The following is an 18,323-nucleotide window of genomic DNA, read 5'->3' as shown; positions in this document are numbered from 1 at the left end:
GAAAAAGTTTAATTTTTGACTTTTAAATTTAAGCGAAATTCAGGTTATTTTTTGGCAAAATTCAGAATTTATATTTAAGTTATATATCGTTGGATGCATCTCGGAATTCTGAGCGCAACAATATTTTATTTTTCCAAATTCGATTACCGGTTAGCCTGAAAATGACATTTTTTCAAAAAAATGAGCAGTTTGTCGGATTGGATCAGATTGGATCCGATGTTTATGATCTGAATTAAAATGGATTTGGACTTTATCCAAGACCCATATTAATCTGGATTTGATCCAGATCATAATCCAATTTTGTTTTGGATATGAATTTATATTTTGGATCTAGATCCAAGTCCTTGTCTAATGAAAATCTAGCCTTAAATTCAGTTTAAAGCTTTAAATTAAAGTTAGCTGGAGTTAAGAAGAGTCCTAAAGTAATTAAACTATCTTTGAAATTTCGAAAATATTTAATTTATTATTAAATAATTAATAATTAATTAAATAATTTTTATTAATTCTGAAATTTAATTTTTATGTTTATTTAGGACTCCTAGATAGAGTCCTTATTAAAGTTAGGAAGGCTCTAGAAGGTTTGAGAGACTTAGAGTCCTCTTGGATTTGTTTTTTGAAAAGTCAACTATAGAGTTTAAGATTTTCGAAAAACCAAGGGAGAGATAGAGTCTCAAATGAAGTAGAGACCCCCTCTCCAGCCCATTTATAAGGGGTTGGAGAAGGAGGGGCGTTCTGCCCTATGGGGCCTATAAAAACTACAAAAGAAAGAGAGAGGAAAGAAGAAGAGAAAGGGAAAAAGGAAGAGGAGAGAGAAAGAAAGGAAAAGAGAAGAAGAAGAGGGAGATAAGATCAATTTTTCTTCAACCATCTACATTTTTTATCTTTCACCACTGTTTTTGGGTGATTTACATCTATGGTATGAGTTTTCTCTCTTGAATGAAGTGAGAAATTGATTATAGAGGAGATTTTCATGCAATATTTTGATGGAAATTCATGAAAAAAGTGTTTATATGGATGTTTTCTCAAAAATACATGGAGGATGATCCATGTATCTTCCTCCATGGTTGTATTTTTGATTCTTTTCATCTTTCAATGAAATAAAATTCTGTACATCTAAAACATAATTTTTATTTATGGTAAAAGTATTTGTTTAGATTTTCTTCTTGATGAATATTGATTTTCATGGATATTCCAACGCATGAGCCGTTGAATGCATGTATTAAAAGAAAAAAATCTGTGTAAACATGTATATTTCAATAACAGTTTGCACAAGCATGTGAAAAGTTAATGTATATTGGATTTCGATCATGCCTATGAATGTATACCTCACATGTTTATATGTAAGCATGCATATGGAAGCATATTCAATGTATGAATCAGTCATGCCTAAATGTAAGTTTGATCATACATGCATATTAGTGTAAATACGTATATGCAGGCATACCTAAGTGAAGATTTCCATATGCTAATTTATTTGAGTGAGAATATGCATATGAATGCATACTTGAATTATTAATCTGAAATATACATGCATTCAAAGGCCTTGGAACAAAATTTCTATTATTGTTGGCCATGTTTTTTTTTTTTTTGTTTTTTTTATAACCATTACTGAGCTCAATGACAGCCCAGCCCAGCCATGCTTGGCTGGCCTGTAAAAAAACAAAGTTCCTTGGGCTGGCTGGCAGCCAGCTGAGCCCAGTCTGGGCCGTGCATCACCCTACCAGGTGCTGGCCTGTGTTTAAAGTTTCTTTTACAGAACTTGTAGGCAACCTTCTGGGGTGACTGCCAGACCCCGACAAAGATCTCACACAGGCAAATATATTATTTCTACATTACTAATGGTAATTGCTGTTAATATTTTGTAAACACTAGGTGTCATTGTTGAGTCGCATTGGCTGTTTATTTTCTCATTAATAACATATGTTTTTGATATGGCTGTTGCTTCCAAATTGCTTCAGAATGATAATTGATATACGTTGGACTTTTTTTTTACCCCAATATCATGAGGTGTAATGAAATGGTGATCTTCCACTAATGCACTTGAATCACTCAAAAGGAAGTGTCTAAAAGACACTTTAAGCAATGCCCATAAAGCGGTAAAAATGGAAAAACACACATAAATAACACACTTTTATTTATGTAAGAAAACGCTTAAAAAGCATTACAAGAAGTGGTTTTACAAGAGGGGGCTGAACCCCTATTTATACAAGAGCAATGGTAGTCGTTGGACTAGTCCAACGGCTAGAAATCTAGCCATTGGACTAGTTCCAACGACTAGATTGCTTGGTCAAGTTCCAACTGGAACTTGACCAAAGCCCATTATCTAGTTCTAAGTGAACTAGATAATGTAAATAACATAAAAAAACAAAAAAAAAAAATAAAAAGAGAAAAATATATATACAATATAATAATAATAATATATGATATTATTATTATTATATTATGTATATGTTACATTTTAACACTCCTCCTCAAACTTACAGTACAATGAGCGAAAGTTTGTCTAAAAGGAAGTGGAATCTGGGAGCTGCAAGAGGTTTGGTGAAGAAATCTGTTAATTGATATTCTGATGTAACATATGACAGATCAATGGTGCCATGCAGGTACTCCTCTTTGACATAGTGACAATACTGTTAGAATTGTATTTGTATCGGATATGGATCCGATATTGGATCCATATCCGAGCGTATGCTTTCCCCATGCTTGGGCGGTGGCATACTTGTAATCCTGTATATTTTTCATGTATTTTGTTCAGTAGTGTTAGATCCTATATATATCTTATTAAGAGAGGGTCACGATACTTTAACGTGCCCTACTTTCCATTTGGCATCCTCCTCCTCTCCCCCTCTCCTCTCTTTTCTTTATTTTGTATTTTCAGATTGAAGGCTATTCTCCAAAGCTTGAAGGCGCACTATCTTGAAGCCCTATTCAGATTCTTTCATGGTATCAGAGCAACCCACGATCGACGCCTGTTTCTCCAGCCACGAGCGAGTCTTCTCCAGCCACGATCGACGAACTGCTGAGTTACGTCTGCCTTCTTCATCACGCCTGTCAATCAGGCCACGATCTGCTGAGTTTGATCTTCATTCTTCAGCCGAGTGCCTGATTCTTCAGCCGAGTGCCTGATCCTCATCCTTCAGCCGAGTGCCTGGTCCTTCAGCCGAGTACCTTTGGAAACGCAAATATTATATCAGCATAATCATGTCCACCCTCTCTTCGAGTTTTCTCTCCCAACTCATCTCCCAAAAGTTAACCCATTCCAACTATTTGACGTGGAAACGTCAGATAGTCCCTTTCATTAAGAGCCATTGTCTATATGGTCATATTGATGGCTCTACTCCAGCCCCGCCTGAATTGATTTTGGGTGAAACAAAGGATGCTACTAGTTCGGTGACTGCTACAGATAATATCCCTAATCCAGCATATGCCGTATGGATGGCACATGATCAGGCTTTAGTTGCTTATATTACTTCTACCCTCTCTGAAGAAGTGCTTGCAGGTATAGATGATGATATCTCAGCTTTTCAACTATGGAATACGCTTGCAAATACATACTCTCAAGTTTCAGAAGCTAGATATCTTCAATTGAAGCGTCAATTTCAAAGCATAAATAGAGGCTCCAGATCTGTACTTGAGTATCTCTATGAGATTAAAAATGTAAGCGATCAACTTGCTGTTATTGGCCATCCTATTTCAGACAAGGATAAAGTTCAGCAGGCTCTTAGTGGTCTAGGGTCAGAGTTTGATATATTTTGCACTGCTCTGGAGGTTCTCCCTGTCTTACCCTCTTTTGAAGACTTAAAGGCAAAATTGATCCAGCATGAGGCTAGTAGAGTTCACAGGCATGATGCTTCCATTTCTACTTCGCCCAGTATTTTAGTTACTTCTACACATGGTGTGTCAGGACAGCGTGCACATACTTGGGCTCATACATCCGGACAAGGAAAGGGTATTCTTCCTACTCCTCAGGGCAGCACTCTTGTTAACATGCCAAAGCGTATCCCTACATGTTTCTATTGCAACAAAAGAGGACATGTTAAATCTGAATGTTGGCACAATCCTCAGAACAAAGCTAAGGGAGGTCGACGTGATCACAGGCCAACCCCCTCTATCATTTCTAGAGCGTCTTCCTCCTCATTCACGCCCGATGCACAACAACTCTTAATGACAACTATTTCTAATCTGAATCTCAAGCAAAATGATGATGGTGTCTGGTATGTGGATTCTGGTGCTGCCGCCCATGTGACTGATGATGCAGGTAAACTCTCTAGTGCATCTCCATATTTAGCAAAAGGTTCTGTAGTTACAGGTGATGGCACTCACCACAAAATTACTCACATTGGTAATGCATATGTTTCTTTGCCGCATACTTCTCTTCCTTTACACAATGTTTTAGTCGTCCCTAATGTCAAGAAAAACATTATTTCAGTATCTAAACTCATTGATGACTCTTCCACATCAGTTGAATTCACTCCTTCCTCTGTTTTTGTCAAGGATCCTCTCACCAAGACGATATTCGCTGAAGGAATTCGTGAAGGCAACATGTATGTCCTCAAAGAAGTTCCTCCAGTGTCCAAGTCCAGTTCATCTGTTTCTTTTCCTATCAGTCCGAATGAAGTCAATTTGACTCAAATTGATATGTCGTCCATTTGGCATAATCGATTAGGCCATTGTAGTCATTCTTTTATTTCTAGCCTTGTTAATAATGGATTGTTGCACAAATCCAGTCTGAGACCTGTTAGTGAGTCAGGCATGTGCTCAAGCTGTCAACTTTGTAAGAGTCATGCCCTTCCTTTTAATTCCATCAATAAAAGAGCTTCTAAATTGTTTGAAACGATTTACTCTGATGTTTGGGGACCAGCTCCTGTCTCATCTCCTTCCAGCAGTAGATACTATGTCATTTTTGTTGATTCTTTTTCTCGCTATACATGGATACACTTCATAAAACACAAATCTGAAGTGTTCCGTTTGTTTAGCCAATTTCATGCCCTCATCCAAAAAAAATTTTCATCCAACATAGTGCATTTTCAATGTGATGGTGGTGGTGAATATTTATCATCTGAATTTACTAAATACTTGCTAAATCATGGCATCACTAGACAGATATCTTGTCCACACACACCACAGCAAAATGGCATTGCAGAACGCAAGCACCGACACATTGTAGAGACTGCCTTAAGCATGCTCCATGACACTGATCTCCCTATGACTCTATGGACTGAGGCATTTCACACGGCCGTTTATGTTATAAATCGATTGCCTTTAGCTCTTCTCGCAGGGAAATCTCCTTTCTTTCTTTCTTTTGAATCATGAGCATCCTAAGTATGATGAGCTTCGGGTTTTTGGATGCATTTGCTATGTTCATGTTGATTCCAGCCTCCGGAACAAACTTCAGGCTCGGGCTATAATGTGTCAGTTTGTGGGCTATGCAGACCATTATCGAGGCTATAGGTGCTATAATCCCCTAACAGGCCGTATACATATTTCAAGACATGTTGTTTTTGATGAACTCAGATTGCAGTTTCACACTTCTTCCAAGGCTATTCATGATTCAGCGTCCAGACTATATGATCCATGGTTATGTGCTAATATCTTAGGCGATGGGATTCAACCGACCACTTTTCCAGCCCCTTCTGACAGTACTCACATTGAAGCAGAAATGTCTGATGCCCAGATGGATAGTACTCACATTGAAGCAGACATGTCTGATACTCAGATGGCTGATGCTCCTTTAGACAGATTTTCTGGCTTGGTTTATTCTCGTCGCACTCCTGCCTCTACTACTGATTCTGTCATTGTTCCTTCTCATCCACGAAGGTCCACTCGAGCGAGACATCTCGTGGATAGATGGATAAGCTATAACACTTTCACTTTGGATTTTCAGCTTTTTATGACCAGTTTGCATAAACAGACTGAACCAAAGTGTTATTCTCAGGCCTCTCAAAATTCCTGTTGGATTGAAGCCATGAATGAAGAAATGGAAGCCTTGAATGAATGTCAAACATGGGAAGTCGTTCCACGGCCAAGGGATAAGAATGTTGTTGGGTCTAAATGGGTTTATAAAATCAAATATAAACCAGATGGCAGTATTGATAGGTATAAAGCTCGTCTTGTGGCTAGAGGTTTCACTCAACAACATGGGGAAGATTATGATGAGACTTTCAGCCCTGTTGTTAAGATGAGTACCATTCGAGTTATTCTCTCTCTTGCTGTTACTTTTGGATGGTCATTACATCAACTTGATGTCAAAAATGCTTTTCTTCATGGTTTCCTCAAAGAGGACGTCTACATGGAACAGCCACCAGGATATGCTACTAATGATTCTAATCTATGGGTATGCAAGTTGCACAAGTCATTATATGGGTTAAAACAGGCTTCTCGTTCATGGTTTGAAAGGTTCTCCCTTCACATTCAAGAAGCTGGTTTTCAGAAGAGTGCTCTTGATCATTCTCTTTTTATCTATCACAAAGGAGGGATCACTACTTGGTTATTGATATATGTGGATGACATTGTTCTCACGGGAAATACTTCCTCTCATATCGTCCAAATCAAAGAAGTGTTAGAACAACACTTCAAAATGAAAGATCTCGGGGACCTCAGATATTTTTTGGGTGTTGAATTAGACAGGACTGAGGATTCCCTCACTCTTTCTCAACACAAGTATGCCCTTGATATTCTCACATCCTCTGGTATGTCTGATTGTAAGCCCATTAACACGCCCAGCGTTTTGCATGCAAAGTTGAACGTTTCAGATGGCAGTCCTGCATATCCTGTTCCAACCATTTACCGCAGTATTGTTGGGAAACTTCAATATTTGACATTCACTCGGCCCGACATTGTATATGCTGTCAATCAAGTTTCCCAGTTTATGCATGCTCCCACAGACACTCATATGGAAGCTGTCAAGCGTATCTTACGTTATCTCAAGAGAACTATTGGCGATGGACTTACTTATAAACGCATGTCTCCTACTGTGGATGGTCATATTATCTCTACTTACACTGATGCTGATTGGGGAAGCGATCTTGATGAACGCCGATCTGTTTCTGGCTATTGTGTCTTTCTCAATTCTAATCTTGTCTGTTGGAGTAGTCGCAGACAACGCGCCATTGCAAAATCTAGCACAGAAGCTGAATATAGGGCCATGGCTGCTGGCACTGCCGATGCTACTTGGCTTCGTCACCTCCTTGGGGAATTATCTCTTCCTATTGCTCAATCTTCCATGCTGGTTGACAATCAAAGTGCCATTAAAATTTCATTCAATCCCATACTTCACAGTCGTACCAAGCACATTGAGATTGATCAACATTTCATTCATCAGAAAATAGAAGATGAGGAAATCTCCCCTGCATATATACATACTTCTGAACAAGTTGCTGATCTTTTCACCAAAGGACTCACTGGATCACAGTTTTGGCATTTGAAGAACAAGTTGGGCATGATGAAAACTCATGCACAACTTGAGGGGGGATGTTAGAATTGTATTTGTATCGGATATGGATCCGATATTGGATCCATATCCGAGCGTATGCTTTCCCCATGCTTGGGCGGTGGCATACTTGTAATCCTGTATATTTTTCATGTATTTTGTTCAGTAGTGTTAGATCCTATATATATCTTATTAAGAGAGGGTCACGATACTTTAACGTGCCCTACTTTTCATTTGGCATCCTCCTCCTCTCCCCCTCTCCTCTCTTTTCTTTATTTTGTATTTTCAGATTGAAGGCTATTCTCTAAAGCTTGAAGGCGCACTAGCTTGAAGCCCTATTCAGATTCTTTCAAATACATCTCTATGTGTTTGGTGCGTTCATGAAAAGTCCGGTTGCTTGCGATGTAGATTGCACTTTTGTTGTCACAGCACATGCGTGAGGCTTGTGTTGCTTCAGCTCCCATATCAGCTGGCAATCGTCTAAGCCAAACAATTTTCATTGTGGTGGTTGCCATGACTCTATATTCAGCTTCAATGGAGGATAGAGAAACCTTCTGCTGCTGCTTGCACCTCCACGATATGAGAGATTCACCTAAAAACACACAAAAACCAGTAATTGAGTGCCTATTATTAGGATCACCTCTCCCGTCAGCATCAGTATAAGCAATTAAATCTAAAGATGATGATGTAGACAAAAAGAGTCTTCGTGAGTGAGAACTCTTTAAATATCTTATAATACGTAAAACTACTCTCATGTGAACAAAGGTGGGAGCATGCTGAAATTGGCTAGCTGCGTGTACAACATGTGCGATGTCTGGTCGAGTGATGGAAAGGTAGAAAAGTGCTCCAACAAGTTGTCTAAACGGAGTAGGATCCTCAAGTCGTTCTTCATCATCAATTTTCATTTTAACATTAACTACTTCTGGAGTATCTACTTTCTTATCATCTATAATGCCAGACCTGCAAACAATATCAAAGGCAAATTTAGATTTAGATATCAAATACCCTTTAGAGGAATAAGCAACTTCTATTTCTAGAAAATATCGTAATAGTCCTAGGTCAGACATCTCAAAATGAGTTTTAAGAAGAGTTTTGATATTGACAACTCCCTGTTTTTCACCTCTAGTGATGATCATATCATCCACATAAAGAAGAAGAATGATGATACTTGCATCAGATTGCTTAATAAACAAGGCAATGTCAGTCAAACAAGAACGAAAACCAATATTAGTCATAACATGACTAAATCTGTCATACCAGGCTTTTGGTGCCTGTTTGAGACCATAAAGAGCTTTCTTAAGACAACGAATTTTACCCTTATGAAGACTGATACCCGACGGAGCTTCCATGTACACTTCTTTAACAAGACTCTCATTTAAAAATGCATTTTTGACGTCCATCTAAAATATAGGCCATTTTTTTATTGAAGCTAAAGCATAGGTGGTCTAAGAGAAAGCTCAGGCCGGGTCTAGTGAGGATTGGGTCGGGCCGGATGGAAGCTCGGCCAACCCAAGCTGGCAGTGGCCTGCGCTTGGTGGCGGCCTGTGCTTAAGTGAAACCGCAGATGGATGGGGCAACCAAATCAAAAGGTGGATTGGGTGTAGCATGCAAGTCGATTAAAACCGAGCAAGGGGTGTCGTAGAGTTACACAGAGAGGCAGTTCAGGTGGCAATGCAGGGTGGAGCTGAATGGGAGGAGGGTTGTGAGAAGCATGGTGGTGGAGGAGATGACAACAATGGTGGGAGTGATGGTGGTGAAGTGGCTGGTGTTGAGGAAGGTGGAGAGTGGCAAGGGGAGGCACAACAAGGGTCTGGGGTGTCAACGTGAGAGAGCAAAAGGTGCGAGAGAGAGGGTGCGAGAGAACTCAATAAGTGATGAAACGAGAGGAGGAAAGAGTTAAAGTAATGAAACGAGAGGAGGAAAGCCTTTGTATACGCAAGGTGAGAGGCTGTGGTCTTTTCAAATGGCAACACCAAGCCCTTCACATGTTATGGCCCATCTAACAAGTGTTAAAGTAATATTAACACTTGTTAAAATTACCAAAATTGTGGGCCAAAACTCCTCTGTGATTGTGGTGTGAGTGTTGGATCTGGAGCAGATCTAGATCCACTCCAATTGGAGATTTTTCTATTAGGGTTAGGCTCTAGTTAGCTTTTAGTTACCAAAACTTAGATTAGGACAAAGTTGCCAATCGGGGAAGCGGGAAGAGCGGGATGACTTAGAAGCGAACCAAGAATTGTCTCAGAAGCGAACCTAAGAAGTGAGGGGGAAGCCAAAAAAGAGAAAAATAAGAAAAATAAATAAAAAATAAGAGGAAGCAAGCTTCCCAAATTTTTTTGTGTGCTTCCCCACATGTTTCAAAAGCACCATGTTTCACGCTTTCGAAACGCGCTTCGGGGAAGTGCGCTTCCCTATATGGTATGGCGCTTCTAGTAACCATGGTTTAGGAAACCAACCTTTATAAACCATTTGTTTATTGAATTTAGTCAAGGAAAATAAATCCATTTATTATAATTTTCATTTATCTTTGTTTCTAGAAATACCCCTCATATTTCATAGCTTATGGTTATGCCCTTTTTTGGGTAGAAATTTACCATTATGCCCTTGGAATCGTTGAACCGGTTCAAATGCATTTTAACTTTGATTTTGATGAAACCAAAATCATTCTTCTTGGATTTTCGATATGAATGCAATCATGTCTTCGAAAATCATATAATAATCTTTCAAAATTATGATTTTTCCCTTGATGTTGTCAGGCATGCTTTAAGCTATTGCGAGTTACGATTTTGACGAAATCACTTTTGTTCTCTTTTGAATTTTTTATGTGAACACTATTGTATTCTCGAATAACATAAATTAGATCTTTAAGAATATAAATTATGGTTTTGCCATATCTTCAAATTGGGTTCAATCCAAACTAAATTTAACTTTTTAATTTAGATTGAGTTCACTCAATGGATCCGATCACAAATATGATATTTAGATCCTTAGTTAATTAGTGTTTCCTTCGATAATCAGATTTCCCAGAATTTTTCGAGATATATATTATTAACTATATCGAGATAAAATGATCTAATACATACCATAATATTATTGATAAATAATTCGATAATAATAGTTGATCATAATTAATATTATTAATTATGCTAACATAGTTTATTTATAATCCTGAAAAATTTGCAGGCAGTACACCTTCTCTCTCTCTCTCTTAGTCGATAATTCCAAAACTATTACAGGTCTGATTTTCTGTTTGAGATGCATCTGCTGCGTTTGGATATTTTTTCTTAGACATTTATGGTTGCTTATTTTTTTTTCTTTAAATCTCGAGGTGTGAATGCATTTTGATCATAGTCACTTGTGAAATTAATAGGTGAAGGTGGGATTGAGCAAAGTACGTCCTGACTTGTGGCTCTTTGATATCACAATGCTCATTTTTCAACATCCTTGTGCATCAAGGTTGGGAAGACATTACTGTTACGATAATAAAGTTGTACACGACACTTCAAGTACAAGGTTTTGATGATGAACAAGTGAATCAACTGCATTTCAGCTAAGGCAATGAAGAAAGATGACAAGAATTGAAAAATTCGATGAAGAATCTTTGAAGACAAATGTGCAAATGTAAATTTCATTAAATGTCTTAGATTCTTGTAAGAGCCTTACTTAGAGTACATATTTCAATTGCATTTCATCTATCAAATCTTTAGAAAAACTTTTCTAAAAGAACCTTTCATGAAAATCGTTTTAGAAAACTCTTTACTTAATTTTTCATGTTTATTAGTCGACCAACAGACTCACCAGTCAACCAACTTTTTCGCGTCAATTTTTCAAAGCAAAAACGTCAACTTTCTGATTAGTCGACTAATCGACTCTTAGTCGACCGGACAGAATGTTTGTTTTCTGAAAAATTTAGCAGGAGTCGACTAAAGGTTTTCTTAGTCGATCGGACAAAATGTTTGTTTTCAGAAAAATTTAGTAGGAGTCGACTGAAAGGTTTTTCAGTCTACTGATGATTTCATCAGTCGACTAACTTTTCTTTAGTCGACTAAGTTTCAAACTCCAGATTTTAAAACGATTTTGTTAAACACAGTAGTCGACCGACGATAACGGTCAGTCTGCATTTTAACTATCCGAGAGATTTTGTGTCGTGGTTTTTTGCATGAATGAAACTCTTGGTCCCGGTTCATCTCATATCTTCTCTATGACATATCTTCAGTTGGCCAAGGTTTCGGCTTGTCTAGTAACCTAGCTTTCCAATCCCTGACTTGTTCATGCGGGACTTTCGTCCTGGGCAACCCTGTGGATGATCTAGTTTGCTAACCTCACTTTCAGCACTCAGTTCCATCATTTATACGAAAATCATCTTGTAGAGTGATGCACTGCAAAATCTTTTCATACAAACTCAGTGGTTTTTCAGTATTGAAGTTCCATGTATTCACTGTCAGGGAACAATGCGTGTAATCCCAACTTGTATTTGCTACCTTACAGGTAGGTTACTATGTTGCCTGATGTTATTATGTGGGCCCTACTTTTTCTGTTGCCCATTTCAATTGTTCTCTAATCTGGAGTGCATTTTCTTGTGATAATAGGTATAACTCTTGGGGGTTTTGACAACACCAGATGGAGGTATTCACGTATCATTTTGCACAGTTCCCGTTGCTCATACCTCGTGTCTTTTAATCTTCCATTTCTTTCCCTTTCGAGTAATTCTGAAGACAAGTTTAGGTTCCTGTTTTGGTGATACCCCTTGCCTTTTTACGCTTCCCTTTCCCTCTTTTTTCTAATCTAGAAAACAACTTTAAGGCTCAGCTTCAGAGCCTTGAATGGGATGTGTTGCAGTTTTCCCTTCAGTCTCGTTGTTTGGGATCAGTCTTGTTGCCAAATCACTGGTTTGGGGGGTTACTTCTTTAGAGTTTAGACCATTTGCAAGATGTTTTTGACAACTCCACTGCATTTTGGCAACACCACATTTTGGCAAAATCATATTTTGTTACACATGCAAATGGGTCTAGGCATACTCAATCTGACTGAATTGGATCTGGGCAGGCGTGCACTCAAACTGGGTTAGGAAATTCTTGATCACGTTTGCACCAACTTGGAGGAGTTGGGTCTGTGAGGAAACCATGAGCCATGCCCAATTTTAATTGTCCAGAAGCTTAACAAACCTACTCCGATTTTGGTTCAGATATTTGATCCAACCTTGAACCTGCACCCTCATGGGATGACATCTCTCTCTCTCTCTCTCTCTCTCTCTATATATATATATATATATATATATATATATATATATATATTGGCAGATGTGCCATAGCATGGCCTGATGCAGTGAGAAGGCTTAATAGAAACATAAGGCTGAGTACGGATCTCATCATTTTACATGGGCAAAGGATTTCATCCGCATAGTAGCCATTGAATCAATGGCGTGGATTGATTGACATTTTCATCTGGATGTGGACTGATCCCTGCTGTCCTGATGTTTCAGCTGAACGTCTAGGATTGACATACCTGTATCAAAGGATGGGATTCTTTTTGCCTAAGGCTAATCATCAGAGCAGCAGGTGGTACGGTGGATCCCCATAAAATCTAAGATCACATTTTTAAATGATATATACCAAGTGATCTTTTTGTCTTCTAACATTGTAAACTAGAAAATTTTCATGCCATTAGCAAATATTAATCCTTTTCATTCAGACCGAAAGCTTGGTGTTACTTGGATTGCCGTTTGGCGCGGCTGGTGGTAATGATGCGAAGGCTCTGCCTCAGTATATCTGCTTCTCTTTCTCGTTTTGCGCATTCTTTCTCAATCTCTGCAACCTTTGCCTTTAGATCCCCATTGATCTCTTCTTTTGCCTTCAGTTCCTCTTTTAGCCATTCTATGCAAAATTTCTCTTCTCCTGTTCATCAGAAAGTTTAGAACCATTAGCGTGCATCAACTCGTTGTGGTTGGACTTCTTTCAGGTCGTCGAATTCCCAAACTCGGATGCCTCTTCTAAGTGTGGCTTTTGCAAAAAGCCAGGATTTTTATCATCTAGCCTTTTTGGATGGTATAGTTTAATTCTGGAAATTGGTCATTTCCGGAAATTTTCTGGAAAGCAGGTTCTAGATTTTGAGTTATAGTCCAAACACTAGAATTTTGACCTGGCTTGGAATTTCGTTTCTAAATGTGAACTCTAGGAAACCATAATGACAAATCTCAAATCTCGCGAGATTTATGAAAATCTTGCAAGAAATTACCTGAAAGTTAAAACGGCAATTTCTCACAATTTTTCATCAGAAGCAGAAATATCATGTTTTAAATGTGATATTTATGTTTTTATCGCATATTTATCATAAAAAAACCGCTTGTTTTTATTTTTTGTTTATAAATTATTTTTTATTGCTGAGATTTTGCCGAAAAAAAATGTGAGATTTACAAAAAAATTGTTTTTTGCCGGAAAAAAACGTGAGATTTACAAAAAAAATAAATCTTTTGCCAGTTTTTGGCTGCCGAGATTTTGCCGTTTTTTACTTTTGTCACTAGTAGGAAACTCGAACAAAGTGAATCTCTCTCTCTCTCTCACTCACACACACACACACACACACATCTGCAGCAGCAACCTAGAAAACCCTCAAACTCCCATCGTCCGTGTCGTCTCTCAAATCCCCAACGATCGATCTTTCTCTCCTCTGCAATCCCAATTCCCCCTGATCTCTCTCTCTCTCATACACACAAACACCTACCTTGATGAGGTTTAGAGAGAAGTGCTGTGGCTTGAATGAGTTGGTCAAGCTCGTTCTTGATTGCGAGGTACAGGCGTTTCCATTTCTCAACTGCTTCCTCCCTTTGTTTTTGTTCCTTCATCTGCTCGGCCAAGATGTGAGACCACTCGCTTTCCTTCGATTCCAGCAGCTGCATCCCCTCAATTCTTCTGCAGCAGTTGGTGAGGGCGATCATCTCCTCCTCCAAACGCTTCTTCTCCTGACTCCACTGTGTTTGTCTCATTGCCAATTCTTTCCTTCGAGCCCTCTCTTCCCTCTTCCTTTCCTTCCTCAACTGTTGAACCTCTGCTTCTAGATGATGAATCACCTGCTTTAGTTCTTCTGGGTCCTCACATGGGTCGGATTTCAAATGTTTTCTTAGTGCACACCCCATTTCTTTCTTTGCTCTGAGAGAGAGAGACAGACAGAGAGAGAGTTATTTGGGATGGTTTGGATTCTTTGGACGTTGAGTGAAGTGGGCGTTTAAAAAGCTTGCAAGACGTGGGACATTCCACAAGCACTCCATCATCAAGTTCTTTGATGATGTGGGGTCTCTCTCTCTCTCTCTCTCTCTCTCTCCAAACTTGCCTTCTGTGGGATCCTTTTCGGTTATTGGGTTTTGACCATATGCTTCCCGTGGTGTTCTCTTTGCTAAATGACCAAAATGTCCTGCAAAATTTTCTTGCCATAAACCGGGATATGTTATAAATATCTAATATCATTATATTTTTTCATTGGTCCAGCATATTTCTGCATTTACTTACACAATTTTGTATATTTTATGCCATAGGAATGAAGATCTTTGTGGTAAAGGAGTTTTTGGATATTGTACTCTGATCCCTTTTACCAACCTTGGGTAAACAAGGTCATTTAAGCAGTGTTCATATGCAAGAGTCAAACTCCATGTTGGCATTTTCTGTAGGCGAGCCACATGATATCCATCAAAGAGGACAGGACATGGTAGAACATGGATTTGATATTTTCTCATCCGCATGTGTTTGCTTTTGGGTTTGGTGAGGATGACACTCATGGCATTTACTAACATTGTGCAGGCAGTTGCTTTGAGTGTGCATGACGTAGGGAAGATCTTTGTGGAGTCTAGAGACTGGTAGACAACATTGTACTAGGGGCTTCAACTGGAATAGGTATCAAGAACCAACCAGCATCATCCATCTCAATGACCAATACCTTGGGTCGGTTTGCAATTAGCCCTCATAACTGCACCTACCCACTCCTCTCTTAAAGACCATCCATCTGTCAGATGGACGGCCACAAATGGCTATTACAGAGATTCTTTATCAATTATCAGGTCATCACTAAAGAAAAGACTCTGCATACCTAAGGCAATAGTGCATCTTTGTCTTGATATTCCTTTTAAATAATTGAAGGGTCATGCTGCAAATAAAAACATAATTCAGTAAAAGGTGTGCGTCTTAATCCCGTGATTTCCTACCAGTTTGAGTACTGGTCCTCCACTACTTCTTGAGGTTATGAAAGATACCATTCTAAAACTATTTTCCCTCCTTGCCTATCTGTCTACTCTCCCTTGTTTTTGTGATTCATGTGGGTCAAGATCCCTATAGTCTTAAGAGGGTTGTTGGTCCCAACTATCACGTTCATCCAACTAAGTGATTACTTTAGATGAGTTTGTCTTTGTGATTGAGGTGCTATGGGGTTATACTCGTCACATCTTTTTGTTTTTTGTTTCTTTTTAAGCAAATTGTTACACTCATATTAGCTTCGTGACATGGGGTAGGCTCTGATCTAGGACAATGCATTACAAAAGTCATTGTTAGGGTCACCAATAATTGCAATGGCAATGACTCTCCACGTTCTTGACAAACAGAATTTGATCATTTTTTAGATCTAAAGATATGCGACCTAGCTCTCTTTGAGATCATTAATGACCTTTTGTAGATTGTGTGTGTGTGTGTGTGTGTTTGTGTGTGCACACGTGTTCAGTATGAATGGTGAATCATGAAGCCCAGTAACTTGGCTATTCTGATGAAAAGTTTCTTAGTTAGCAAGCTAATTATTAGACTTTGAACTTTGAGGGTATCTCGATGTTTCTTACTAAAATAAGTTAGGTACATCACCTTGCATAATGATTCTGTTATTAAATAAAAGTTTGACAGCTTTGTGCTTTTGTGGTTGTGCCTTATCATTCTCTTGGTAAATAAAAATTTACAAGCTTTTTTTTGTTCACCTAAATCCTTGTCTGGTGTGTCAGTTGTTAAGACAAAGTGCTTTGGATGCCTTTTTGGCCTTTGCTTGTTGGGAACATAATTCTTGGTGCAGATCTTTCCAAAACCAAACGTTCACACTCCTAAGGTACAAAACAAAACCAAAACCTACCGTACCCAAATTAAAACAAAAAAGAAAAAGTCTTTGGGTACAGTTGATTATGCCAATGATGGTCAGTGTTTTTTATCCTTTACAAGAGCAAAATTTCATTGGCTTCTCTGAGGATTACCTCATTGGTTATCTGTTAACTTATCCCTTCTTAAATTAGTGTTGTGATCTCCATTGATGCCACACAACAGAAGATGTATAGTATCAGTTCCCAATCTAGTTAGTTAGCCTAATTGAAACAGGTTCCATTGCATTGATGAAACCTTGTGTTAATTTATTTATTTTAGGGGATAGGAAAGCTGGGGGATAACCCGCTATAGGATTTGAATCTGAGACCCCTTTGTTATGATAGCACGACCTAACCACCCAGCTATCTCACCAAAGGGGGGCTTCATTTGTTTGATAGGAGCAGTTTGTGCAAGTCACCATGTGACAGATGTTTTTATTGGCAAAATCCTGTTTTTCAAAAACTTGCAAGAAATTGAATTTTTTTCATAAATCTTGCATTTTTTGGCAAAATGTTGGCAATAAAAAAATAAATTAAAATATATAAAAAATATTCTTTATAAGAAAATATTAATAAAAATTATTTAAAAATAAAAATACACAAATTTTTCATGACAAATAACAGTTTAAAATGTAAATATCACGTTTACATCAAGGTATTTATGTTTTTTCATAAATCTTGTGATATTTTGAAAATCTCACGAGAAATTGCCTTTTTAAACTTTCAGGCAATTTATCAGGATAGAAATTTTCACATTTTTCCTACACCCTGGTTCTATCTTCATAGATTTCTCTAGATACCTATGTACTAAGTTTTGCTGTAAAGTCTATAATTGCCTCTGCTTTAGGTGCATTCTCTAGCAAATAGACATGGAAGGAAATTAACTTATTGGATCCTCTAATGGTACTACTACTATTGTCACAAGCTGATGAGTTTTAGCAACACTCCTTGAGTGTCATGATTCTTTCATGTGTTCAATCAGTGAGTCATTATTGGCTTGTTTGGGCGTACCTCCCTTATCTTCTTAGCTGCTCATAGTATCTTTGCCTGGCTCCATGCAATCTTTTTGTGGTTGATCCAAGCCATTGATTGATTATAGTTGGATGATGCCGTTGAAGAGTAAGCAAGGAACAGAAAGATCTTGAGCATCCAAGGCCTTGTTTCTACTAGAAACCTGACAAGGCAGTTGCTTCCTGATTCTTTCTGATTCCAAAGAGTGCCATCATCATCTCCTGTGGAGCCATATATAAAACCCTCAAATGGCTGCCACTAGGCTGCAGCCTACCACCCGCACCTAGCGACCGAGACCTTCATCCACCTGTTGGATGGCAACCTGGCCCTTCTGGCTGGTCCACCAACACCTCCATCTACCCATCACCCTTCTCCTTACCTCACTTTGTTCCCTCCTAAACCAAAGCCAACCCCAACACCCCTCCGTCTCTCTCTCTCCTCTTTTCCCTTCTTCTCCATCATGCTCATTTTCTGGCACTAAAACCCTAACCCACCACCACCATCCCCTCTCCTCACCATCGTGAGGGTGGGTTCAAGGAACCGAACCGAACCAAACCGGCTCAGTTTCCAACAGATTCTTCCTTATTCCCACCCTTGCACACCAAAGAAGCCTCCATCTAAAACCGGTTTCTATAGTCCAAATCGTTTTTTTTTTCCATAATCGAGCTGAGGGAATTAGGGCACCCTCCCTTTTACAAGAAGCTTTTTTAGCCAACCCAAACATGCCAGAGGCCTGTTCAAACTATTAGGCAGTTATTCAATCACCCATATGTGGGGTTTGAACCT

The 18,323-nt window shown here is 38.7% G+C and overlaps 1 protein-coding gene across 1 annotated transcript; it reads right to left on the bottom strand.

Annotated features, from left to right (window-relative positions):
- Nucleotides 1-13,135: 13,135 nt before the first annotated feature.
- Nucleotides 13,136-14,561, bottom strand: LOC149821771 (uncharacterized). Its single transcript, XM_089981433.1, has 2 exons — nt 14,150-14,561; nt 13,136-13,323 (listed from the first exon to the last, which is right to left on the bottom strand). The coding sequence occupies exons 1-2, from the start codon at nt 14,559-14,561 to the stop codon at nt 13,136-13,138; spliced, it is 600 nt and encodes a 199-aa protein (XP_089837559.1).
- Between the last annotated feature and the right edge of the window lie 3,762 nt (nt 14,562-18,323).

This window comes from Nuphar pumila, chromosome 11 (assembly GCF_984573655.1).
Source record: "Nuphar pumila chromosome 11, dmNupPumi1.hap1.1, whole genome shotgun sequence".
In the NCBI taxonomy this organism is placed as follows: Eukaryota; Viridiplantae; Streptophyta; class Magnoliopsida; order Nymphaeales; family Nymphaeaceae; genus Nuphar; species Nuphar pumila.
Note: the sequence above shows the minus strand (reverse complement) of the source record. Positions and strands in the feature narration are given on the sequence as shown.

Excerpts from the sequence above, each read along its gene's own strand:
- LOC149821771 (XM_089981433.1), bottom strand. The coding sequence starts at position 14,561 with ATGGGGTGTGCACTAAGAAAACATTTGAAATCCGACCCATGTGAGGAC. Across the intron at positions 13,324-14,149 it reads TCTCTCTAAACCTCATCAAG|GAGAAGAGAAATTTTGCATA; the intron begins GTAGGTGTTTGT and ends TCTGATGAACAG.